The 18,336-nt window shown below is 41.9% G+C and overlaps 1 protein-coding gene across 2 annotated transcripts in view; it reads left to right on the forward strand.

Annotated features, from left to right (window-relative positions):
* Positions 1-3,496: 3,496 nt before the first annotated feature.
* The window catches only part of Ndfip2 (Nedd4 family interacting protein 2), a 106,334-nt gene continuing 91,494 nt past the window's right edge, over positions 3,497-18,336 (forward strand). Inside the window, exon 1 of one of the 2 annotated variants that reach the window (XM_063274468.1) lies at positions 3,497-4,229. In XM_063274468.1, coding sequence (XP_063130538.1) covers positions 4,180-4,229 — 50 coding nt within the window. In that variant the 5' untranslated portion in view covers positions 3,497-4,179. The remainder of the gene's footprint in view (positions 4,230-18,336) is intronic. The other variant, XM_063274469.1, reaches the window with a different exon arrangement.

Raw genomic sequence — 18,336 nt, forward strand, 5'->3', positions numbered from 1 at the left:
ATGTATTTATATTTTAAATGTTAGCCCCTTTCCCCCTCTTCCCTCCCCCTTCCCCCTTCCCCCTGCTTCTATGAGGATGCTCCCAATCCCACCTACCCACTCCAACCTCAATGCCCTGGTATTACCCTAGATTGGGAAAATGAGCCTTCACAGGACCAAGGACTTTTCCTCCCATTGATGCTGGACAATACCATCCTCTGCTACATATGTGGCTAGAGTCATGGGTCCCTCCATGTGTACTCTTTGGTTGGTGGTTTAGTCCCTGGGAGCTCTAGTAGAGTTTGGTTGGTTGATATTGTTATTCTTCCCATGGCTTCTTCTTTTCTCTAACTCCTGCATTGGGGTCCCCGTGTTCAGTCCAATGATTGGCTGCAAGCATCCTCATCTGTATCAGTAGGGCTCTGGCAGAGCCTCTCAGGAGACACCCATATCAGGCTCCCATCAGCAAGCATTTCTTGGCATCAGCAATAGTGACTGGGTTTGGTGACTGCATATGGGATGGATCCTCAGGTGGGGCAGTCTCTGGATGGCCTTTTCTTCAGTGCCTGTTTCATTCTTTGTCCCTGTATTTCCTCCCATGAGTATTTTGTTCTCCCTTCTAAGAAGGAATGAAGCATCCACATTTTGGTCTTCCTTCTTCTTGGACTTCATATGATCTGTGAATTTTTTCTTAGGTATTCTAAGCTTTTGGGTTAATATCCACTTATCAGTGAATATATTACATGTTTATTCATTTGTGATTGGGTTACCTCACTCAGGATGATATTTTCTAATTCCACCCATTTGCCTAAGAACTCCATGTAGTCATTGTTTTTGATAGCTGAGTAATATTCCATTGTATAGATGTACCACATTTTCTGTATCCATTCCTCTGTTGAAAGACTTCTGGGTTCTTTCCAGCTTCTGGCTATTATAAACAAGGCTGCTATGAACATAGTTGAGCATGTGTCTTTGTTATATGTTGGAGCATCTTTTGGTTATATGCCCAGGAGTGGTATAGCTGTGTCCTCAGGTAGTACAATGTCCAATTTTCTGAGGAACTGCCAGACCAAAACTAATAGAAGAGAGAGTGGGTAAGAGCCTCAATCACATAGGCACTGGGAAAATTTCCTGAACAGAACACTGATGGCTTATGCTCTAAGATCAAGAATCGACAAATGGGATTTCATAAAACTGCAAAGCTTCTGTAAGGCTAAGGACACCGTTGTTAGGACAAAACAGCAACCAACAGATTGGGAAAAGAGCTTTACCAATCCTACATCCTATAGAGGGCTAATATCCAATATATACAAAGAACTCCAGAAGTTAGACTCCAGAGAATCTAATAACCCTACTAAAAAATGGGGTACACAGTTAAACGAAGAATTCTTAACTGAGGAATATGAATTGATAAGAAGCACCTAAAGAAATGTTCAACATCCATAGTCATTAGGGAAATGCAAATCAAAACAACCCTGAGATTTCACCTCACACCAGTGAGAATGGCTAAGATCAAAAACTCAGGTGACAGCAGATGCTGGCGAGGATGTGGAGAAAGAGGAACACTCCTCCATTGTTGGTGGGATTGCAGACTGGTACAACCACTCTGGAAATCAGTCTGGCGGTTCCTTCTCATTCTCTTGTTCTCCTTTACCTGTGTCTACGTTGTTCTCTGTTCCAACTGTTTTAGCAAAATTCTCCTAGTAAAACTGCCTGCTTCTCCCTCTGTGCTGCTCTACTCTCCCTCTCAATTCTACTGTCCTGCTCTCCACCAACTCTACTGTTCTCTGTCTCTCCCTGAGGTAGCTTCCCTTTCTTCCCTTCTTGTGAGAATTGGGTACATCCTATTCCGTCAAATCTTTCTCTGATTCGTCGCTTTTTTCTGCCATTCAGTTGGGCATCCCTTTCAAACTTGGATCCTTCCTTCTACAGACAAATGTACTCCACTGTTTGGGATTCCAAATGAGCACTAAGGATGTGTTTGTATTTCAGTCAGTGGGATTAAAGGTGTGAGTTAAGGGCTGAGTCACACCCCAACTGGAAACAGGTTCAAATTTCCTGTAACAGTTCTCGCCTGTCATGCAGAGGCCCTGTGTCTAATGCCCAGTACTGTTAAAAAGGGAACAATAAAGTCCCTCTGTGTCTTCTCCAGACTCCACAGCTCATTTCTTTATAACGTACCCCTCATCTCTTACTATTATTTTCCTTCAGGACTTGACTGCTGTGCTGATTACTCTTGTGTAGCAATAGTAAAACACCTTGACTAAGACAACTCAGAGACGAATGGTTCCTTTCGGTTCACTGGTCCGGGGGGTTAGAGTCCATAATGGCTGAACAGAGGTAGCATGGAAGTTGGAGCAGAATGCTGAGACACACATCTTCCAGGGCAAACACCAAGAAGAATGAGAGACAGACAGAAACAGACAGACAGACCTAGAGAAGAGGTGGGGAGATGGAACAGGAAGGGAGGAGGAGGAGAGAACGAGAGCAGGCTGAGGATGATACCAGGTTTTAGAACCTCAGCATCCACTCCCAGGGTCGAATTTCCTCAGGCAAAATCATACCCCCTAGCTTTCCCCAAACACGACTACCAACTGGGGACCAAGTGTTCAAATACAGGAGACTAGAGGGGACACTCTCGTTCCCACCACTCCAACTGGTATGCAGACTTTGTTAACTACTTTCTCTAGTTAATTTAGGTAGCTATTGTTGCTGAGTGTATAAAGGATGCCAGTGCAGAGATCTGTTTGAAGGTCCAGCGGTAGATTGAGAGTGGCCTAGAATGGGCACGATAGTAAAAATAATAGGAAGGCAAAAGCTAACAGTACCCGTACACTCACCTTAGCAAAGCCTCGTGAGTCTGACCTCCTGCAGTTGCCTCATCCAAAATGTTCTCCTGTGTAGGGAAGGCCAGAGAGGAGTTGAGGTAGTAGAAAGCGCACAGTATTGCTTACTCTTCACACAAAATTCAGAAATGAGGCACACATGAAGAGAACTTGGGTGCTTTTGTTTGCCATGAGTACTACCATTTTAGCAAAACTATCCGTGCCCTCTTGGCTCTCTGTAGAGGAAACATCCTCACAAAGTGAATTCAGATATTTTCATTTCCTGTTGCTGTGATGAATGCTATCCTAACATCATACGGAGAAAGGGGTTATTTGGCTCACAACTCAGATCACGGTCCATCACGGCAATGACGTCACAGCTGCAGGAGCCGGAGAGAATGGGTAAGGTTACATCCATAGACGGGAAAAGAGATGAATTAACGTGTGTGTGTGTGTGTGTGTGTGTGTGTGTGTGTGTGTGTGTGTGTGTGGCGCTAGTGCTTGGCTTACTTTCTCCACCTTTTCCAAAAAAAAATATTTTTCCATCATTTTATATACATATATATCATATTTTAATTATATGTACGCACCACTCTCAACATCCAGGTTTCCCTTGTGACTCGCGCTCCGTCTTTCGTCCAATTCTGTGTTCTCCTTTGTTGTTGCTATTAACGACCCTGATTCCAGTTAGTGGTGCCCACTTGCGCGTGGGTTAGGGCCATCTCCTGGAGTTTGTGATCCTGAATCCTTCCTTCATCCATCACCTACAGTAGCTCCTCAGGATGCATTCCTGTCCATGCTGACTCGATCCTGTGCAGCTAACTAGAGATGCTGTATGAGTCGCTGTGTGCCATAGCCATGACAGGCTCAGAAGTGACTTAAGCACACGTAGTTACTGGACATTCTTGACGAGGATATCTGAACTAACCACTACTTCCTGGGAAAAGGAGCGACTCTGAACCAAGCCGAGAGCAACACAAGCCGATTGCTATAAGCACAAATATTTCGAAGTCATCAGACACTCGTACTAAGTCCTTGCCTACGGTGGGCAACCGAACACAATGTCGGTAAGCCTGTTGTGCTGGTTTGTTTTACATCAACTTGACCCAGGCGAGAGTGAGTTAAAAAGAAAGCACTTCACCTGAGCCAGAACGCTTAGACCGCGTTGGCCTATGGGCAAACCTGTGGTGCATTGTCTTCACTAAGTGACGGAAGCGGAAGATGGGTGAGTAGGTGGGCCTGGGTGCTGTAAGAATCAGGCTGAGCAAGCCACGTGGAAGAAACCAGGAACTAGCACTCCCCCGTCGCCTCGCCTCGCGAAGATCCTGCTGTTTGGCTCTTGGCTTGACTTCCTGCACTGGCTTCCCTCAGCAAGATGGTGGGACCTGAGAGTTTCAAGCTGAAACAAACCCTTTCATCTACAAGGTGCTGGTTTTGCTGTTTGTTTGTTGTTGTTGTTTTTTTTTTTATTGTGATGTTTCATCAAAGTGATAGGAAGCTCACTAAGACAGCTGTGTTTGTTTTTGCGCTTCGGGCATCTCCTGATCAATAACTTGTAAGGAAGTACGTGGTACTCGACAATGAGATTTTCAGCTATTAATCTGTGCTTTTTGGAAGCAGCGTTGTCTGCCCACTCAAGTACTTTCGGTCAAATACCTTAAAGAGAAGTGTGTGTGTGTTGTGTGTGTGTTATGGTGTGTGTTGTGTATGTTATGGTGTGTGTGTGTGTGTGTGTGTGTGTGTGTGTGTGTGTGTGTGTTTATAAATCTAGAGATAAAACCGGTTTGTATGTTACCTGTCTCTCGATTTATATTTCAGGGCCGAGCATTTGGTATTAGTGCATGGGTTCCAGCTTCAGCCATTAGGATTATGGCCACCATGTGTGCATTCCAAGCAAACAGGGAGGCAGGAAGTAGATGAACTCATGTAAACTCTCCATTAATACAAACATCCAGCTGGTTGTGATGCCATACGCTTTTAATCCCAGCACTTGGAAGGCAGAGGCAGGTGGATCTCGGTGACTTTGAGGTCAGCGTGGTCTACGTAGTGAGTTCTTGGACAGGAAAGACCACACAGAGGGACTCGATTTCAAAAAGTAAATAAATAAAAAAACTCAAACCTCTGAGGAAAGCCATCTCCCCACCTTTGCTTACCCTTTGGTCAGCTGTGTGGCCATGTTTATGCATACAGAAAGACGAGAAGTGCATAGTTTAAGCTGGGAACATTGGTTCTTGAATAAATTGAGTCAACAAAAATATGTTAACTAGATTGAAGATAAAAATAGACCTAAAATAAGCAGCCAGCTGTCTGCCAGATACACCAAATTCTCAGCCAATTAAGAAGAAAAAGGGAAGGTGTGTGGGTGGGAGGGGGGAAGATGAAAGAGAAAGACGAGTAAATCCATGACCCACACCCCTAAGTGTCAGGTATGGCTTTGTAGGCACACTCAGTTGTGGTGACCAAATGATTATCTGGAGACTTCCTTTTTCTCTCTGTTTTTCTGTCAATTTGGGATGGAAATACACTTTAAAATGTTCTTTCCTGTGAGAAGCAAGATAATCGTAGCCAAGCTTCCTCTCTCCAGAGTTAGCAGTCCCAGTGGGAAGAGCATCTATGTCTTAGTAACGTTCCTGTGAGATGTGAGAGGCACTGGTGGTCGTTGGTATTAGACGGCCATTCCTGAGCCAATCACTGTAGACACATCATGTCTTACTTACTTCACCGACCTCATCCTCAGAGGGCGGCTCCATCCAAGTCCTGGGAGTTAAGCTGAGGGTGGCAGTTCCCAGAGAGAAAGTTGCTCAATGGTGCTGGAGAATAACAGATGCCAGGCAGACGAAGATAGAGAGGGTAAAGTCTTAAATGGAGGGGGGAGAGAGAGAGACAGAGAGAGAAAGACACAGAGAGAGAGACAGAGACAGAGACAGACAGAGAGAGAGAGAGAGAGAGAGAGAGAGATCGATTGATTTTCAGTCTTGAAATGTAAGGGGAAAAATGGTGACGGTTCAATGAACCCCCTGTATAATAGCTCATTTTCTTTAGTAACATTTATTGGCACTGTGTCCACAGAGAGGAGGCACACAGCAGCCCGATTCTGGACCTGTTTTGAGCTTCATGAAAAGCATGTGCAGTTCTAAAACTGCAAGCAAAATACCAAGAGGGGGACCTGCAGGAGAGGGCTATTTATAAGGATGCTAAAACCTAGGTCACAGAGAGTCAAAGAGATGCGCACTCACAAGCTGACCCTTTCAGTGCTGCGACACCAACTCCATGGAGGAGACCAGGACAAACAATGAATGCATCCCCTGCCCTGCCCAAGGTCATGAATCGAATGAGTGACCAACCAAAGCTGCTGACTCCCAAAACCCATGACTCATCCCTGTTTCTATTTCTGTAGCTTATTTTAGCTTCCTGCAACGACTGGTCTGTTTTGTCGTATTTTTGTAAGTGATTGGCAGAAAGTGAACACCGCCATATGTTTAAAAGAGAGCGTCATCTGCCCTAGGGAAGTAACACACTAAGGAGGAGGAGAACACAAATTCTGGGATGGAAAAGTGGGACGCAGAGGGAAAAGATCTGTATAGAAAATTTACCCGTAGCTAAAGACGAATGGTGGAGTATACGTCTCAGTGTGAGGACTTGAGTGTTTGGGGTGATGGTGAGGATATTTAAGAATAAGCACTGTTTTTCCCTTTTTGCATTTATGAGAGACCAGGAGAAAGGATTCAGAATAGCTTCTCCCAGATTCCCAACGGTAACTTTTGTTATATTTGTAGTCTCCTTTCTTTTTTCTCCAATTCATTTATTTTTCTGTTTCTCTCTATATATACCTGTACACAGGCATGCACACACACACACACACACACACACACACACACACACACACACACACGATCATTAAAAAACCATTTAGGGGGCTGGGGATTTAGCTCAGTGGTAGAGCGCTTACCTAGGAAGCGCAAGGCCCTGGGTTCGATCCCCAGCTCCGAAAAAAAGAACCAAAAAAAAAAAAAAAAAAACCATTTAGGAGTAAATTGTAGATATAGTGCTTTGTACTGCTACCTGGCTCAGTGTACATTTGCTAAATCCAAGGATAACTCTTTCCGTAACTACATCACTATGATGTAAACCTTGTGCTCAATGCTGACACAGTAATGTGTTCAGCCTCTCTGTAGGTTTCCTGATGGTCCTGACAGTAGCAAGCACAGCCAAAGAAGCTCAAGCTTCGTCTTTCACACGTTTGCTTTCTTTTTTTTTTTTTTTTTATTAACTTGAGTATTTCTTATATACATTTCGAGTGTTATTCACTTTCCCGGTTTCCGGGCAAACATCCCCCTCCCCCCTCCCCTTCCTTATGGGTGTTCCCCTCCCAACCCTCCCCCCATTGCCGCCCTCCCCCCATAGACTAGTTCACTGGGGGTTCAGTCTTAGCAGGACCCAGGGCTTCCCCTTCCACTGGTGCTCTTACTAGGATATTCATTGCTACCTATGGGGTCAGAGTCCAGGGTCAGTCCATGTATAGTCTTTAGGTAGTGGCTTAGTCCCTGGAAGCTCTGGTTGCTTGGCATTGTTGTACTTTTGGGGTCTCGAGCCCCTTCAAGCTCTTCCAGTTCTTTCTCTGATTCCTTCAATAGGGGACCTATTCTCAGTTCAGTGGTTTGCTGCTGGCATTCGCCTCTATATTTGCTGTATTCTGGCTGTGTCTCTCAGGAGCGATCTACATCCGGCTCCTGTCGGTCTGCACTTCTTTGCTTCATCCATCTTGTCTAATTGGGTGGCTGTATATGTATGGGCCACATGTGGGGCAGGCTCTGAATGGGTGTTCCTTCAGTCTCTGTTTTAATCTTTGCCTCTCCCTTCCCTGCCAAGGGTATTCTTTTTCCTCATTTAAAGAAGGAGTGAAGCATTCACATTTTGATCATCCATCTTGAGTTTCGTTTGTTCTAGGGATCTAGGGTAATTCAAGCATTTGGGCTAATAGCCACTTATCAATGAGTGCATACCATGTATGTCTTTCTGTGATTGGGTTAGCTCACTCAGGATGATATTTTCCAGTTCCAACCATTTGCCTACGAATTTCATAAACTCGTTGTTTTTGATAGCTGAGTAATATTCCATTGTGTAGATGTACCACATTTTCTGTATCCATTCCTCTGTTGAAGGGCATCTGGGTTCTTTCCATTTTCTGGCTATTATAAATAAGGCTGCGATGAACATAGTGGAGCACGTGTCTCTTTTATATGTTGAGGCATCTTTTGGGTATATGCCCAAGAGAGGTATAGCTGGATCCTCAGGCAGTTCAATGTCCAATTTTCTGAGGAACCTCCAGACTGATTTCCAGAATGGTTTTACCAGTCTGCAATCCCACCAACAATGGAGGAGTGTTCCTCTTTCTCCACATCCTCGCCAGCATCTGCTGTCACCTGAGTTTTTGATCTTAGCCAATCGCACTGGTGTGAGGTGAAATCTCAGGGTTGTTTTGATTTGCATTTCCCTTATGACTAAAGATGTTGAACATGTCTTTAGGTGTTTCTCAGCCATTCGGCATTCCTCAGCTGTGAATTCTTTGTTTAGCTCTGAACCCCATTTTTTAATAGGGTTATTTGATTCCCTGCGGTCTAACTTCTTGAGTTCTTTGTATATTTTGGATATAAGGCCTCTATCTGTTGTAGGATTGGTAAAGATCTTTTCCCAATCTGTTGGTTGCCGTTTTGTCCTAACCACAGTGTCCTTTGCCTTACAGAAGCTTTGCAGTTTTATGAGATCCCATTTGTCGATTCTTGATCTTAGAGCATAAGCCATTGGTGTTTTGTTCAGGAAATTTTTTCCAGTGCCCATGTGTTCCAGATGCTTCCCTAGTTTTTCTTCTATTAGTTTGAGTGTGTCTGGTTTGATGTGGAGGTCCTTGATCCACTTGGACTTAAGCTTTGTACAGGGTGATAAGCATGGATCGATCTGCATTCTTCTACATGTTGCCCTCCAGTTGAACCAGCACCATTTGCTGAAAATGCTATCTTTTTTCCATTGGATGGTTTTGGCTCCTTTGTCAAAAATCAAGTGACCATAGGTGTGTGGGTTCATTTCTGGGTCTTCAATTCTATTCCATTGGTCTATCTGTCTGTCTCTGTACCAATACCATGCACTTTTTATCACTATTGCTCTGTAATACTGCTTGAGTTCAGGGATAGTGATTCCCCCTGAAGTCCTTTTATTGTTGAGGATAGCTTTAGCTATCCTGGGTTTTTTGTTATTCCAGATGAATTTGCAAATTGTTCTGTCTAACTCTTTGAAGAATTGGATTGGTATTTTGATGGGGATTGCATTGAATCTGTAGATTGCTTTTGGTAAAATGGCCATTTTTACTATATTAATCCTGCCAATCCATGAGCATGGGAGATCTTTCCATCTTCTGAGGTCTTCTTCAATTTCTTTCCTCAGTGTCTTGAAGTTCTTATTGTACAGATCTTTTACTTGCTTGGTTAAAGTCACACCGAGGTACTTTATATTATTTGGGTCTATTATGAAGGGTGTCGTTTCCCTAATTTCTTTCTCGGCTTGTTTCTCTTTTGTATAGAGGAAGGCAACTGATTTATTTGAGTTAATTTTATACCCAGCCACTTTGCTGAAGTTGTTTATCAGCTTTAGTAGTTCTCTGGTGGAACTTTTGGGATCACTTAAATATACTATCATGTCATCTGCAAATAGTGATATTTTGACCTCTTCTTTTCCGATCTGTATCCTTTGATCTCCTTTTGTTGTCTGATTGCTCTGGCTAGAACTTCAAGAACTATATTGAATAAGTAGGGAGAGAGTGGGCAGCCTTGTCTAGTCCCTGATTTTAGTGGGATTGCTTCAAGTTTCTCTCCATTTAGTTTAATGGTAGCAACTGGTTTGCTGTATATGGCTTTTACTATGTTTAGGTATGGGCCTTGAATTCCTATTCTTTCCAGGACTTTTATCATGAAGGGGTGTTGAATTTTGTCAAATGCTTTCTCAGCATCTAATGAAATGATCATGTGGTTCTGTTCTTTCAGTTTGTTTATATAATGGATCACGTTGATGGTTTTCCGTATATTAAACCATCCCTGCATGCCTGGGATGAAGCCTACTTGATCATGGTGGATGATTGTTTTGATGTGCTCTTGAATTCGGTTTGCCAGAATTTTATTGAGTATTTTTGCGTCGATATTCATAAGGGAAATTGGTCTGAAGTTCTCTTTCTTTGTTGTGTCTTTGTGTGATTTAGGTATAAGAGTAATTGTGGCTTCGTAGAAGGAATTCGGTAGGGCTCCATCTGTTTCAATTTTGTGGAATAGTTTGGATAATATTGGTATGAGGTCTTCTATGAAGGTTTGATAGAATTCTGCACTAAACCCGTCTGGACCTGGGCTCTTTTTGGTTGGGAGACCTTTAATGACTGCTTCTATTTCCTTAGGAGTTATGGGGTTGTTTAACTGGTTTATCTGTTCCTGATTTAACTTCGATACCTGGTATCTGTCTAGGAAATTGTCCATTTCCTGAAGATTTTCAAATTTTGTTGAATATAGGTTTTTATAGTAAGATCTGATGATTTTTTGAATTTACTCCGAATCTGTAGTTATGTCTCCCTTTTCATTTCTGATTTTGTTAATTTGGACAGACTCTCTGTGTCCTCTCGTTAGTCTGGCTAAGGGTTTATCTATTTTGTTGATTTTCTCAAAGAACCAACTTTTGGTTCTGTTGATTCTTTCTATGGTCCTTTTTGTTTCCACTTGGTTGATTTCAGCTCTGAGTTTGATTATTTCCTGCCTTCTACTCCTCCTGGGTGTATTTGCTTCTTTTTGTTCTAGAGCTTTTAGGTGTGCTGTCAAGCTGCTGACATATGCTCTTTCCTGTTTCTTTCTGCAGGCACTCAGCGCTATGAGTTTTCCTCTTAGCACAGCTTTCATTGTGTCCCATAAGTTTGAGTATGTTGTATCTTCATTTTCATTAAATTCTAAAAAGTTTTTAATTTCTTTCTTTATTTCTTCCTTGACCAGGTTATCATTGAGTAGAGCATTGTTCAATTTCCACGTATATGTGGGCATTCTTCCCTTATTGTTATTGAAGACCAGTTTTAGGCCGTGGTGGTCCGATAGCACGCATGGGATTATTTCTATCTTTCTGTACCTGTTGAGGCCCGTTTTTTGACCAATTATATGGTCAATTTTGGAGAAAGTACCATGAGGAGCTGAGAAGAAGGTATATCCTTTTGCTTTAGGATAGAATGTTCTATAAATATTCGTTAAGTCCATTTGGCTCATGACTTCTCTTAGTCTGTCTACATCACTGTTTAATTTCTGTTTCCATGATCTGTCCATTGATGAGAGTGGGGTGTTGAAATCTCCCACTATTATTGTGTGAGGTGCAATGTGTGTTTTGAGCTTTAGTAAGGTTTCTTTTACGTATGTAGGTGCCCTTGTATTTGGGGCATAGATATTTAGGATTGAGAGTTCATCTTGGTTGATTTTTCCTTTGATGAATATGAAGTGTCCTTCCTTATCTTTTTTGATGACTTTTAGTTGGAAATTGATTTTATTTGATATTAGAATGGCTACTCCAGCTTGCTTCTTCTGACCATTTGCTTGGAAAGTTGTTTTCCAGCCTTTCACTCTGAGGTAGTGTCTGTCTTTGTCTCTGAGGTGTGTTTCCTGTAGGTGTGTTTCCTGTAGGCAGCAGAATGCAGGGTCCTCATTGCGTATCCAGTTTGTTAATCTATGTCTTTTTATTGGGGAGTTGAGGCCATTGATATTGAGAGATATTAAGGAATAGTGATTATTGCTTCCCGTTATATTCATATTTGGATGTGAGGTTATGTTTGTATGCTTTCATTCTCTTTGTTTTGTTGCCAAGACGATTAGTTTCTTGCTTCTTCTAGGGTATAGCTTGCCTCCTTATGTTGGGCTTTACCATTTATTATCCTTTGTAGTGCTGGATTTGTAGAAAGATATTGTGTAAATTTGGTTTTGTCATGGAATATCTTGGTTTCTCCATCTATGTTAATTGAGAGTTTTGCTGGATACAGTAACCTGGGCTGGCATTTGTGTTCTCTTAGGGTCTGTATGACATCAGTCCAGGATCTTCTGGCCTTCATAGTTTCTGGCGAGAAGTCTGGTGTGATTCTGATAGGTCTCCCTTTATATGTTACTTGACCTTTTTCCCTTACTGCTTTTAATATTCTTTCTTTATTTTGTGCGTTTGGTGTTTTGACAATTATGTGACGGGAGGTGTTTCTTTTCTGGTCCAATCTATTTGGAGTTCTGTAGGCTTCTTGTATGTCTATGGGTATCTCTTTTTTTAGGTTAGGGAAGTTTTCTTCTATGATTTTGTTGAAGATATTTACTGGTCCTTTGAGCTGGGAGTCTTCACTCTCTTCTATACCTATTATCCTTAGGTTTGATCTTCTCATTGAGTCCTGGATTTCCTGTATGTTTTGGACCAGTAGCTTTTTCTGCTTTACATTATCTTTGACAGTTGAGTCAATGATTTCTATGGAATCTTCTGCTCCTGAGATTCTCTCTTCCATCTCTTGTATTCTGTTGGTGAAGCTTGTATCTACAGCTCCTTGTCTCTTCTTTTGGTTTTCTATATCCAGGGTTGTTTCCATGTGTTCTTTCTTGATTGCTTCTATTTCCATTTTTAATTCCTTCAACTGTTTGATTGTGTTTTCCTGGAATTCTTTCAGGGATTTTTGCGATTCCTCTCTGTAGGCTTTTACTTGTTTATTAATGTTTTCCTGTGCTTCCCTAAGTGTGTTCATGTCTTTCTTGAAGTCCTCCAGCATCATGATCAAATATGATTTTGAAACTAGATCTTGCTTTTCTGGTGTGTTTGGATATTCCATGTTTGTTTTGGTGGGAGAATTGGGCTCCGATGATGGCATGTAGTCTTGGTTTCTGTTGCTTGGGTTCCTGCGCTTGCCTCTCGCCATCAGATTATCTCTAGTGTTACTTTGTTCTGCTATTTCTGACAGTGGCTAGACTGTCCTATAAGCCTGTGTGTCAGGAGTGCTGTAGACCTGTTTTCTTCTCTTTCAGTCAGTTATGGGGACAGAGTGTTCTGCTTTCGGGCGTGTAGTTTTTCCTCTCTACAGGTCTTCAGCTGTTCCTGTGGGCCTGTGTCTTGAGTTCACCAGGCAGCTTTCTTGCAGCAGAAAATTTGGTCTTACCTGTGGTCCTGAGCCTCAGGTTTGCTCGTGGGGTGCTGCCCAGGGGCTCTCTGCAGCGGCAGCAACCAGGAAGACCTGTGCCGCCCCTTCCGGGAGCTTCAGTGCACCAGGGTTCCAGATGGTCTTTGGCTTTTTCCTCTGGCGTCCGAGATGTGTGTGCAGGGAGCAGTCTCTTCTGGTTTCCCAGGCCTGTCTGCCTCTCTGAAGGTTTAGCTCTCCCTCCCACGGGATTTGGGTGCAGAGAACTGTTTATCCGGTCTGTTTCTTTCAGGTTCCGGCGGCGGTGTCTCAGGCGCAGAAGTCCTGCCGCTCCTGGGCCCTCCCCCACGGGAGCCCAGAGGCCTTATACAGTTTCCTCTTGGGCCAGGGATGTGGGCAGGGGTGAGCAGTGTTGGTGGTCTCTTCCGCTCTGCAGCCTCAGGAGTGCCCACCTGACCAGGCGGTTGGGTCTCTCTCTCACCGGGTCTGGGAGCAGAGAGCTGCTGCGGGCCGGGATCCGCGGGTGTGACGTTTGCTTTCTTATATCAAGGAGAGCCAAAGCTGACATCGAAGCGTATAGGACAATTATTTTAAAGGTGTGTCTCTCAAAGCTGGGTTTTCCTGCTTGCTTCTGATCCGATTCCAGTTACAAACTGTGGACACAGCTTTGGGAGTACCGCAGGAGTGATGCTGTATTCTCTGTGCACCCTTTAGAGGGACGTGCTGTGAATTCACCCCATTATTAATGTCATTAACTTTGATCAGTTGCTAAGATGGTGCCTGCCGAGCCTTTCAGTTTTAACTGTTGCTAGAGTTAAAAGCTTGTGAGGTGACAGTTTGAGACTATGTAACTGCCTCGTTAGCCCAACAGCATTTACACGCCGGCTTTTGCATCCATGATGACTCTTGTCTGAGCCCATTAGAATGAGAATCTTTTCATTAAACGTGTTTCTCAAATGTCATGTAAAGCTGTGTGGACATTGTTACAAGACTTGTGTTACAGAGTGTTCCTCATAATCTTGGGAAATGTTTAAGGGCTGGGATATAGAGGTGGAATATCATTTTTATATTCCTAACAGTTAAAGGCAGTGATACCAAGGAGTGTGTCTTAAGGAAGAGTAAAAAATGACTTGTGATAGTTTGTAGCATTTGATGCAATATTAAAAATTACTGAATTGCATATGAGAAATGGCAAATTTTATGACACATGAAGTTGGAAACCTTGTTAAAGGTGACTGATTGGTTTCAGACCCCTCGACAAGGGACTGAGGTGCATATTTTATATATCAAAGCAGACCTGGGTTCCAGGTTCTCCCAGCATCCCTCGGTCCCTACCTGGCATACCCAGCTAGGCTGCCCCTCCCCCCAGAGGTTCTTCCCAATATAATCTAGACATTTAGGTCTCTCTTCTCTCCTCCTTTATCTCTTCTCTCTTCGCTCACCCTTTCTCTATTTCTCTCCCTGCAGCCCCCTCTCCTCATGGTGACTGCCCGGGCCTCTGACCTTGGGGCCAATGAACTCGCCAGAGAGCAGTTTCCAATAAACCTGCCTTTAATATATTCTAATCTGTATTGGATCGACTCATTTACCATCGGAGAAATAACCTATCAGAAATAAAAGTAGAAAAATTAATTTATGGAACTAATCTAATTAATTATACAAAAATGGCAGAAATCAAGATTACATAAACAAGCATTTGCACCTAAACCAGAATTTTATAACATTTTTATCGACTGGGCACATTTAGCGAATGATAAAGCAGTGTGATTCTTATTAAAAATAATGCATGGGCCAGGCCTGTTGACATACGCTATTAATCCCCACACTTGAGAGGCAAAGGCAGGCAGATATCTCTGAGTTCAAGGCAGCCTGGTCTATACAGTGAGTCCCAGGACATCCAGAGCTATATAGTGACACCCTGTCTCAAAACAAAACGAACAAAACAAACAGAAACAATATTCCCTGGACACAATAATACATGAGACTTTAAAATGTGCTAAGTAACAGTAGATTTAAATCCATGTCTTTTATGAAGTTTACCTATATGAAGGCTGTCGTCATTTAGCGTAACAAGAACAATACATCTTGATGGGGCTGTGTACACTTAGTGGATGTCTAGCTTTTGTTTGCTTGCTTATCAGGGTTGATAGTCTAGACTCTTAGCTTCATTTACATGCCAAATGCTGCCCCTCTGCCCAGAGTCCATCCCTCCACCCCCCATTCCCTTCTCTGAGAGGGTAGGGCACTCCTTGGCAGATTCCTCCTCTTTCCCCTCCCCATCCCCTTCCCATCAGTTCCCTTCCTCCCTTTGTCTCCTATAACTATTTTATTCCCCCTTATAAGTGAGATTCAAGTATCCTGGCGTAGGCCTTCCTTGTTTAACTTCTTTGGGTCTGTGGGCTGTATTATGTACTTTATGTCTAATATCCACTTATCAGTGAGTACATACTATGCATGTCTTTTTGGGTCTGGCTTACCTAACTCAGGATGATATTTTCTTTTTTTTTTTTTTTTCTTTTTTCTTTTTTTTGGAGCTGGGGACCGAACCCAGGGCCTTACGCTTGCTAGGCAAGCGCTCTACCACTGAGCTAAATCCCCAACCCCTAGGATGATATTTTCTAATTCTATCCATTTCCATGCAGAATTCATGATGTCCCCGTTTTTTAATAGACGAATAGTATTCCATCGTGAGCCACCATTTCTATATTCACTCTTCAGCTGAGGGACACGTGCTTATTTTCTTTTGGTTTGTTTATATAGTGGATTACATTGATGGATCTTCAAATAGTGAGCCATTACTGCATCCCTGGGATGAAGCCTACTTGATCGTGGTGGGTGATGTCTTTGATGTATTTCTGGATTCATTTTGTGAGAGTTTTATTGAATATCCTTGTGTTCATATTCATAAATGAAATTGGTCTGAAGTTTTCTTTCTTTGTTGGGTCTTTGTGTGGTTTAGGTATCAGAGTAACTGTGGCCTCAAGAAATGAATTAGGTAGCGTTCCTTATTGGTATTAGCTCTTCTTCGATAATCTGATAGAATTTTTCACTAAAACCATCTGGCTTGGACTTTTCTTTGGTTGGGAGACTTTTGATGACTGCTTCTATTTCCTTAGGGGTTGTAGAACTCTCCAGTTTACCTGATCTAAATTTAACGTTAGTAAGTGGTCTCTGTCTAGAAACTCATCCATTTCGTTTAGATGTTCTAATTTTGTGGAGTACAGGCTTTTGAAATACAATCTGATGATTTTTTTAATTTCCTCAGTTTCTGCTGCAATGTCTCCCTTTTCATTCCTGATGTTGCAAATTTGGATTCTGTCTTTTGTTCCTTTTAGTTAGTTTGGCTAAGGATTTATCTATCTTGTTGCTTTTTCTCAAAGAGCCAGTTCTTGGTTTTGTTGATTCTTTGTACTGGTCTCTTTGTTTCTAATTGATTGATTTCGGCCCTGAGTTTGACTGCCGCTGAAATATCCTCCATTTCTTTATGAAAGGCACTTAATACTATGAGCTTTCCTCTTAGCACTGTTTTCATGGTGGTCCATAAGTTTGGGTATGTTGTACCTTCATTTTCATTGAATTTTAGAAAGTCTTTTTTTTTTTTAAAGATTTATGTATATGAGTATGCTGTAGTTGTCTTTGGGCTTATCAGCAAAGGGCATCAGATCCCATTACAGATAGTTGTGAGCTACCATGTGGTTGCTGGGAATCGAACTCAAGAACTTTGGAAGAGCAGCAGTCAATGCTCCTACTTCGATCCATCTCTCCAGCCCTATCCTCTTTCTTTATTTCTTCTCTGATCCTTGAGTAGCGAGTTGTTCAGTTCCCATGAGTATGTTGACTTCTGGTTGTTTTCTGTTTTGTAAATCCACCCTTAATCCATGGTGATCTGATAATCTGTTTTGATGCCCATCCATTGGTAAGAGTGGCACTCTTACCATAGATGTTCAGAATTGAGACATCATCTTGGTGGATTTTTTTTTTCCTTTGATGAGTATGGAGTGTCCTTCCTCATCTCTTTTGATTACTTTTGGTTGAAAGTCTATTTTGTTAAATATTAGAATGGCTTATCTTGCTTCTTGGGTCTGTTTGCTTTCCTTTTTCCAGCCCTTTGCTCGGAGACAATATCTATCCTTGTTGCTGATATGTGTTTCTTATATGTAGCAGAATGATGAATCCTGTTTATGTATCCAGTCTGTTAGTCTGTATCGTTTTATTGGGGAATTAAGTCTGTTGACATTGAGAGATATTTAATGACCAATGATTGTTAGTTTCTGTCATTTTGGTGTTGGTGATAACAGTATATAAGGTATATTCTCTTCTTTTGGTTTTGCTGTGAGATGATTAATTTCTTGTTTTCTTGGGTGCAGTTATTCTCCTCATGTTGGAGTTTTCCTTCTATTATCTTCTGTAGGGCTGAAATTCATAGATATTGTTTAAATTTGGTTTTGTCATGGACTATCTTTGTTTTTCTATCTATAGTGTTTGAAAATTTTGATGGCTATAGTGGTCTGAGCTGGCATCTGAGGTCTCTTAAGGTCTGAAAGACATCTGTCTAGGATCTTCTGGCTTTTAGAGTCTGTTGAACATCAGATGTAATTCTGATAGGTCTGCCTTTATATGTTTCTTGGCCATTTTTCCTTGGGTCTTAATATTCTTTCTTTGTTTTGTATACTTAATGTTTTGATTATTATGGGGGGAGTATTTTCTTTTCTTGTCTAATCTACTTGGTGTTCTGCATGTTTATGGGCATCTCTTTCTTTAGGGTAGGGAAGTTTTCTTCTATGATTTTGTTGAAGATATTTTCTAGCCCTTTGAACTGGGAGTCTTCACCTTCTTCTATTCCTGTTTTTTCTTAGGTTTGGTCTTTTCATAGTGTCCTGAATTTCCTGGATGTTTTTGAGTTAGAAATGTTTTACATTTGGCGTTTTCTTTGTATTAATATCTTCTATGGTATTTTCTATGCCTGAGATGCTCTCTTCCATCTCTTGTATTCTTTTGGTAATGCTTGCATTACCTGTTTTTGCTCCTGTTTTTGTTCCTAGGTTTTTCATCTCCAGGGTTGCCTCTGTTTTTGTTTTTGTTTGTTTCTATTTCCATTTTTTAGGTCTTGGGCTGTTTTATTCATTTCCTTCACCGGTTGAATTATATTTTCCTGTATTTAAAAGATTTATTTGTTTCTTCTTTAAGGGTTTCTGTCTTTTTGATTGTGTTTTCTGTGTTTCTTTAAGGGATTTATTTATACCTTCTTTAAAAGTCTCTATCATCTTCAGGAGATGACATTTAAGGTTTTAGTCTTACTCCTCAGATGTGTTAGGATACCCAGGGCTTTCTGTAGTAGGAAAGCTAGATTCTGATGGTGCCACATCA

Source organism: Rattus norvegicus, chromosome 15, assembly GCF_036323735.1.
Source record: "Rattus norvegicus strain BN/NHsdMcwi chromosome 15, GRCr8, whole genome shotgun sequence".
Taxonomy (NCBI): Eukaryota; Metazoa; Chordata; class Mammalia; order Rodentia; family Muridae; genus Rattus; species Rattus norvegicus.